At 38.0% G+C, this 7,912-nt stretch overlaps 1 protein-coding gene across 1 annotated transcript; it reads right to left on the reverse strand.

The window, feature by feature from the left end:
* Window positions 1-2,824: 2,824 nt before the first annotated feature.
* Window positions 2,825-7,248, reverse strand: LOC108622629 (5-hydroxytryptamine receptor). Its single transcript, XM_026811643.1, has 3 exons — window positions 6,671-7,248; window positions 4,954-5,254; window positions 2,825-4,472 (listed from the first exon to the last, which is right to left on the reverse strand). Exons 1-3 carry the CDS (start codon window positions 7,031-7,033, stop codon window positions 4,297-4,299), a joined length of 840 nt encoding a protein of 279 aa, XP_026667444.1. The 5' UTR covers window positions 7,034-7,248; the 3' UTR covers window positions 2,825-4,296.
* Between the last annotated feature and the right edge of the window lie 664 nt (window positions 7,249-7,912).

The raw sequence follows: 7,912 nt of genomic DNA on the forward strand, positions 1-7,912 counted from the left end.
AGTGAGACGTTTCAATCTTTTTTCTTAGATGGTCCATTATTCCTATTCGCTAGTCCGAAGAATCGCGGAAGCGCCGGTTTGTAAAGATTGTAAATTGTGTAAGAAAGTATGCGCCGTCAATAGTTCTACCGGATTGTTACAGATGAAAGTATATAGATGAAAATATAATAGCGCGGAACAGAGACAGAATTATCGCGATCCCTTTCGTTACACAGAGTTTATGTGTGCGTAATTTTATCGATGTTGCACAAAGTAATTGCTATGAACCCAGAGTTTATCAAGGATAGAGAGGCACGAGAGATGTTTTTAAACAATAATGGCTACTCCGAATGAATAACGGACGCCAGTAATTTTATCAATGTTACAAGATGAACAGATTATAACCCCAGAATTTATCAAAGGTCGGTACATAATAAATCACGATGCACAATGATTCCTCGAATACAAATACCCATTTAATCATTTTGTGAGATACGAACGATTTACAGTGTTGAAATGATAACTATTCGAACCGTCAAAAGTAATTAAGAAGAGGCGATTATAAAATATATAAAGATAATAAATATAACATGTTAGACTTGCTGCAAACTTTACATCATGTAAAATACGCGCGGAAATATCGAACACTTCGACGACGTTTAACGACGTAATGTACGCGGTTGGAAATCACTGTTCTAGGAATAAAAATGTAAAGAAGAAGAATAAGAATAAATTAATACGTATCCAAAATGACCCGCAGAGAACGGAACTATACGATAGTAATAAAGGGTGTGTTTCGATGATTGATCGTCAGTTACGACTTATTCGATCGAGCGTAACGACAGAATCCGAAATCTTTCGGTCATCCCTCCTCTCGAGGAACTTTGTGAATTTGTGTACCTCCACCTACAACCTCAATTGGTCCATTCCCTTAATAAGACAGATGTATAAACAGATATTGTACAAATATGAATATATGATCAAAACAAAATCTAATCAGTAGTTCATTGTTGTCTACCTTTCTCTTTACTTTTTAATACGCTTACTTTCCTTTCCTCAGTGGTACTACTGGTATATTTCGCATATGATGTTATCTTAGGGGTGGCTTACTACTAGTTGATAAGGCAGAACGTTCTTATCATAGCACGGCAATGAAAGCTAGTCCCTCTAACCGTGATTTGAAATTGATTTACTTACAATCGATTATTTTATTAAACCACCGAGGAGAGATTACTAAAGAGTGGCAGCCTTATGGGACTTCACGGCCCCAAAACCGGTCTGTAATTTTTGACGCCCACTAAAATGAGATGAGTTGACCAATCCTACGGGGTGGGTACTTAAAGTCAGTGGTCAATTGGTCATTCCCTTTGGAATGACCAAAAAAATCCTGCCCGATTATCGATAAATGCGGGAGTAATCGAATATGCAAATCAGGAGGCGAGCCTTCTAAGAATCGGCCAATTATTTTGCGCAGACGTCATTTTGCCCAAACCGTCGATCCCCGAGAGGGTATAAGTACAGAGCCCCGACGCTCCTCGAGTCACTCGATCGGCAAAGGCCGGTCGAGTCACCCCTTTTCCCTTCCCTTGCGAATCGTATGCGTGTGCGGTATGAGTATGAGTGTGTGGGTACCGGTACTAGTGTGCAGTATGCCTTCCTAAATTCCACCCTATAACGGAGCGAATTTAACTTCAACCCTCTTTCTCTCGTTTCAGTCAATCCATTTTGCTCGCGTTTTAGTATACCCGCGCCGCGAATAGTAGTTTACCAGTCAGACTTTGCTCGAGTACCGGAGGGAGAAAAGAGTTGTGGTCCTGTATCTCGGGTGGCCTGTCTCGTCAGTCGCTGGGGTTGTTCCTGTTCCATTCCCAGGTGCAGTGCGTAAGCTCCGTGAGACGGATTGGTCGTGGTCAGGCCACTCCTGCGCTGAGGCATCGTCATTCGGGTGCAGGGTCCTGCTCGGCTCGAACTCTGGTGCCCAAGTGAAGTCTGACATTTTGTTCTCACCTTAGTTTCCATTTAGAGTCAATAGTTAGTCCATAGTTAGAGTCAATAGTTAGAGTCTTGTTCGCAATCGTCTAAAATCCTTCTCCAATATTCGCTCCGTATAATAGGGTGGCAATTTAATAGGGAAGGGGGCAGTGGGGATTGTCCACTGTCCGGGTCTCGAACGTAGTCACCTCCACGCGGTGAGACCTGGGTTGGTAGCGTTTTCAAAGTCTTTGGAAACGGTACCAAGCGAAGAACTACGATCTAGTTTAAGAATCTTGGCATTTTTATTTTAAAATCCTTGCCCAAATGATCAATCCTAAGCACGGCTACTTAAAATCAGTGTCCGAACTGAATTCACGAGTTAGACTTGGATACGCTAACAAATGAAGAACTAAAATTTCCAATGACTTCCGATTTTTCAATAATTTAATCCAAGTATGCATAGATGCTGATAAATGTTACAACATATTCAGAAGAACATATGTACGTATTTTATTTTTACTACCTGCTCAGAAAATATCAAATTTTGTATGAGACGCCGAACTTAATGTATTTTCTGTCTGTAGTCGACATGTAGAATACGATGTTGATGTGAACAATGATCTGTCCCCATTGTCGCCGCGTATTAAAATTCTCACGCCTGCGATGACACGTGACGAAACGTAACTTCACGCTGAGTCGAGAACGAGCAGCTTTTGTACCGCGGAGGGCTAATGAATTCCTCATTGTGCCAATTTTCGACGATACGAGCGCGCGAGGCCTCGCGTCTCGTATAATTAGCACCCTAACACAAAAAGAAACTAAACACGAGTCAGGCGAAATGGGATTCGAAACGGGAAATGAAGTAATACCATAATTATAAAATTCGTATACTTGCACACTTTCTCTACATTTACAGATAAACTATGCATTTGTTAAATACAGATAACCAGACTGCGAATTTTTATGCGGAATGAAACGTTCGTGATATCAGTTTAGAAAATGTGTTTTAGTTTATTCTACCGTTTAAATCGGGGATGACGAACATCTCCGTCGGTAGCTGCTGTCGCTCTACTACCAGTCAGATTTTTCTCCCATATAAAAAAACCGCTCTTCCACTATCGATTTTATCTGACAATAAATAGCAAATCTCTGTTAAAAAAAAAATTAGTTAAGACCTCGTTATCGTAGAAACTCGCTCAAATCCGCTTAAGTTTTAACTATCCGAATGAATCGGAGTATTTGATACAATCGGGATATATGAGTTGTCGAAAGAAACCGGGTCGCTTGAATGTCTCGCGCTACCCGAACATTCGTATGCGCCTCGGGTACCCGCCTGGATCCGTACAAATTTTTTCGACCCGACCCAATTACTCGGGAATCCGATACACAGGACAAATTTGTAAACATGCCGGAAGAATTGCGCATCTGACTGGTGGAACATCCCTTCATTTATGTGCTGCCGACTCTGGTGTACTGCTATTTCCTGAGACGGTCACATATGTATTAATCAGACCGAGTGTCGAAGGAATGAGTGAAATAAGCTGCTCTTGTACTATGTGCCGTTGAATTTCTAGTAAATAACTCGCGTATCACCAGTTCGTCATCCCTGATTTAAATGTTGAAACATACATTCAGCGTTTGAATAGTTTTGTACATTACACACAGAGTTTATAATCCTTCTTGTAAACGCGTAAAATCCGCAGCCTACAGATAACTCATTGGAATTATGACAAAAGGAGAACTATCACGCACGGTCGATTATTTTTACTTTGTCGTCGGTAGATCCTAGGAAGTAGACACCAATCTCATTTATTTCTTACAGTATGCACGTACGTATCATTATAGTAAAGGATTTTACAATACTGTTACAGTCGAAACAAATAAATATTCTTATATTTTCATCCTCTATTACTTAGACGAATAAAATGATCTGTACATCATTGGAGAAGCATGCGAATAAATGTATTATTCAGATGATTTACGCTGAGTATTAAAATGAATTTGTTTCTCTTGTGCATTGTTCGACAAAGAAAATTAATGGAAATTGTAAAACATCTGATAGCCAGTAAATGTACCTAAACATCTTTTGCATTTGTACGCACAATGTTTATTGATCGAAATGTACACGTTTCAAATAATAAATGAATATGCACTTCACAGATCCTCTAACTACGTATTTACTCGTTTGTAGTAAACATAATGATGTTCGTGAAATCGTTGGTGAAAGTGATCGATGTGAGCTGCGATCTTAAATAAATTACAGTGTAAGTGATCCACGTGTCCATCGTCCTTCGAGCCTGTTAGATGTTCGTGTCAAGATCGGTTCCTCCTTCGTCCCGATTTTCACGTCCTCGTTGCATCTTTCTTCCAATTAGCCGGGGCTGGCAATTTCCGGTTGACACGATCTATATTGGTTCTACTTTTGAAGCATTTGCGGCAAGTCAGTCGCCAGAACGCAAGTCTAAAGTCGGCTGAGTAGAAGGCATATATGAACGGATTTATGGCCGAATTAATCCATCCTGAAATTAACAAGGTTTAATTACTTCATCTTCGTATTACTCATATAATTAATTACTTATGTGTGATTATTATATTGATTATTTGTGTCTTATTGAGATATGATACAATCTTTGTAATACTAAAGAAGAGAAGAGTAATAATAAAGAAAACGAAGTTTAATTAAGACAATTGTATAAATTTGATCTTCGTGTCCAAACCAGATAAGTAGGTTTGCTGTCAACAATACTCATCAACGTTGCTACTATGATTTATAAATTTTTATAAATATTACGTAATTTGTAAATTTGTAATATAATGAAGAAAATGAAATTTAATGAAGATGGTCTTAATTTAATCCTCACGCCTAAACCAGATAAGTAGGCTAGTTCGTTCTAAGTTCGACATCGTGTAGCTCGAGTATTAACGAGAATCGCTTAACTAGTTTGAAAATATAAACGACCGCGTCAAGAACTTCAATTACTAAAGCAGGTTGATGGTTACCTAGCCAAGTTAGCGCCGGCATCAGAATATCTGGCGGCTCTACGGGCACGAACGGGGTTGCCAAATAGAGAATGAAGAATGGGAGCCAACACGCCACGAATCCACCTACGACCACCGCCAAAGTGCCCGCGGTTTTTGTCTCCCTCGCCACTCTGTTGATGCAACTTTGTTGATGGCTGCGGGGGATCCCAGACTTTTTGCTCGTAGTAGCCGGTTCCATCTCATCGGACGCCCTGTCACAGGTCACACTGCTGGTCACGCATTCCGTTCTTCGTACCCTGATGCTCTTCGCCCGTTCCATCTGAAAATTGGCCCACAATCAATTTCCTCTTCGTAATTGCCCTGTAGTCGATTAACAAAAAAATCTGCATTTTTCTCGTTATAGTAGATTTCATTATTCACGTTATAGTACATTCTTGTATTTTTATCATAATAGTATAATTTTAACAATTCACGTTTATTTCGTAGTAAAAAACGATTGACAGAGATATTTACACAAAGATTTATAATCAATTTTGAGTTGATTGAAATATGATGAATGGTCGTAACACGAAATCCTAATTGAAGAAGATGAGACAGAATGCGATAAAATAAAATTAGCTGTCGAAAATGACGCTGATACAGTCTGTACTTTTATACTCTTAGATCTTTACCCTCGATATTCGTCGAATAGTATCGTGACAGATTTAGAAGCATTACCCTAGTATCAATAGATTCAAATTGCGAATCGATTTCTCATTTACACGAGTTCATCAGCCTTTTCGAGCTGAGCTAGAAATCTACGTTCGATTCATTCCTGCAGTTAGTGAACCCGACGCCCTGCAAACTTTGCCCCTGAGATACTACACTTCAGCTATGTAATTCCTTGTATTAAATAAAATTATACGTGTATATACATATAATCTGGTATTCTATTATTATACAAATTGTGAATCAATATGGAACATATTAATAAGATTTAATGTATGCAAAAATTATTATAGAATATTATTATTATATAATCTCTGTTACTCTATTTCATACAAATTGTGAATCATTATGGAACAACAGTATTAGAATTTTGTATTTATAAAATGTGTGTACAATTATTATAGGAATCTGTTATTATAGAATGTCTGTTTTGTTTGTAAATTATGCGGATGTGTAATAATTTGTTCATGTAAAATCTCGCGTTTTACATGCAGATTTTCGTAAAAGCGTACGACTTCATAGACGAAAGAACAATGTGTATGTTATAAGAAGGGAAACGAAATTCGCGACCACGCGCCGGGAAACTAGGGCTGCAAACACCTTTTACGCACGGATGACTCTAGCGACAGTCAAAAACATTGTTCGTCGGATACAGGAGGGAACCGATAATTTATGAAAACAAAGGCATACTAGAACGGAGGTCTAACCCGTTTTCAGAAAATTGTGCAATAAATAAGTATGGAAAGTAGGTTTTATATTAGACATTAATTAGTATTCTGTGCACATATCCCGCGCTAATAGAGAGAAAACTGTGCATACATTTATACTTCAATTAGATTGAAGGCCACTCAATTTTATACATATTTTTAAATAAATGCAATAAATATACGTGTATAAATGAATTAAGACGCTGTATGTACATTAACATGATACAAATGTAGAATGTGTGTTCTTCATATTTCAATAATTCAGTCTTTCATTTTCTAAAGGGACTTGTTAAAAATTGTTCATTTACGGAAGTGCTTACTAAAGCGTTACGACGCGGGTGAATGTTTTCACTCTCGGTGGCCTCGAGGTTCCTGTGCCGGCTGGCAATCACGCAAGATATCCTCCCGTAAACGTAGAGCATCACCAGCATCGGTAGGAAAAAAGAACCCATCGCCGAAAATATTACGTATGAGGAGTCCATATTGTACGAGCATTTTTTACTATCACGGTTCGTTGCCCGTGGGAAACATCCGAGCAGAGGTGGGCTGGTGATAGCGCCAGCTAGCACCCATACAGCAACGATCATCAAGCCGGCCAATCTTTTGCTCCGCCGTCGCCGACTATATATCAGTGGTTGAGTTACGGCTAGGTACCTTGAATTACAATTAAAATCGTTTAGCATATCAAAGAAAATACGTGATTTTACAATATAAGAAGTGTTTAAAAATTGAATTGAATAAAAAAAACGAGGAATCAGCCTCAAGTCTTAATGACGAATTCCAAACATACTGATTAAAACATACATATCAATTAAAAATAATTCTTATTGGGACAAATGAATCAGTGCAATAAAAGATATTGAATTGTGCAAACGTGAGAGACTAGCAGTGGAAGAACTCGCCTAAATGTCATGTNATTAATAATTGAATAAAGTGCAATGTGATATAAATTGAAAATGAAATGAGGGTAAAGATTAATTTGTTCTCCTCATCTTATCTACCTAAAATTCCTATTGATTTACAACACAAAAAGTATTTACACTTAGTATATTTTATAACTTCCCTTTTAGTATATATCAGTCTTGAAATTGAACTATGAACTGTATGAAATGTCTTCATACGATCTTGAAATTCATCAGAGTTCCTAATGTGCTTCTCCGCACAATCTATTTACGAGATGACAGTAATTAACGACAAAGTGCTTTACAAATATGAAATTCGATGAACAAAATTGCAGAGACAACATGAAAGTTGCATTCTTGGAAAGATACGGAACATTCTGTTTAGCATCTTCAATATTCGACTATGAATAATCATTGTACTATCCAAGAATTTCGAATTTGCAACTTAGAGGAAACTTATCAAAGGAATTTGTCGATAGATAACTGGAGATGGGTCTGACATGAGCGCCCTTGTAGCTGACAGAAATTAATGACAAGCTGTTATCGCGCGAAGCTTCTTATGTATCCAACATTGTAAACGAATTCTTGTTATACTGAATAGAATTAATACAATAGAGTTCACTTATATCTTTCGTATAAATTAATTACCTCATAGAAATT

Source organism: Ceratina calcarata, unplaced genomic scaffold (genome assembly GCF_001652005.2).
Source record: "Ceratina calcarata isolate Rehan_Ccalc_2016 unplaced genomic scaffold, ASM165200v1 scaffold232.2, whole genome shotgun sequence".
NCBI lineage: Eukaryota > Metazoa > Arthropoda > Insecta > Hymenoptera > Apidae > Ceratina > Ceratina calcarata.

Bases quoted from the DNA above. Each gene is read 5' to 3' on its own strand.
- LOC108622629 (XM_026811643.1), bottom strand. From the start codon at position 7,033: ATGCTAAACGATTTTAATTGTAATTCAAGGTACCTAGCCGTAACTCAA. The intron at 5,255-6,670 runs GTAAGCACTTCC...GCCAATTTTCAG, and splicing joins ACCCGCGTCGTAACGCTTTA to ATGGAACGGGCGAAGAGCAT. The intron at 4,473-4,953 runs GTAACCATCAAC...TGTTAATTTCAG, and splicing joins GCCGGCGCTAACTTGGCTAG to GATGGATTAATTCGGCCATA.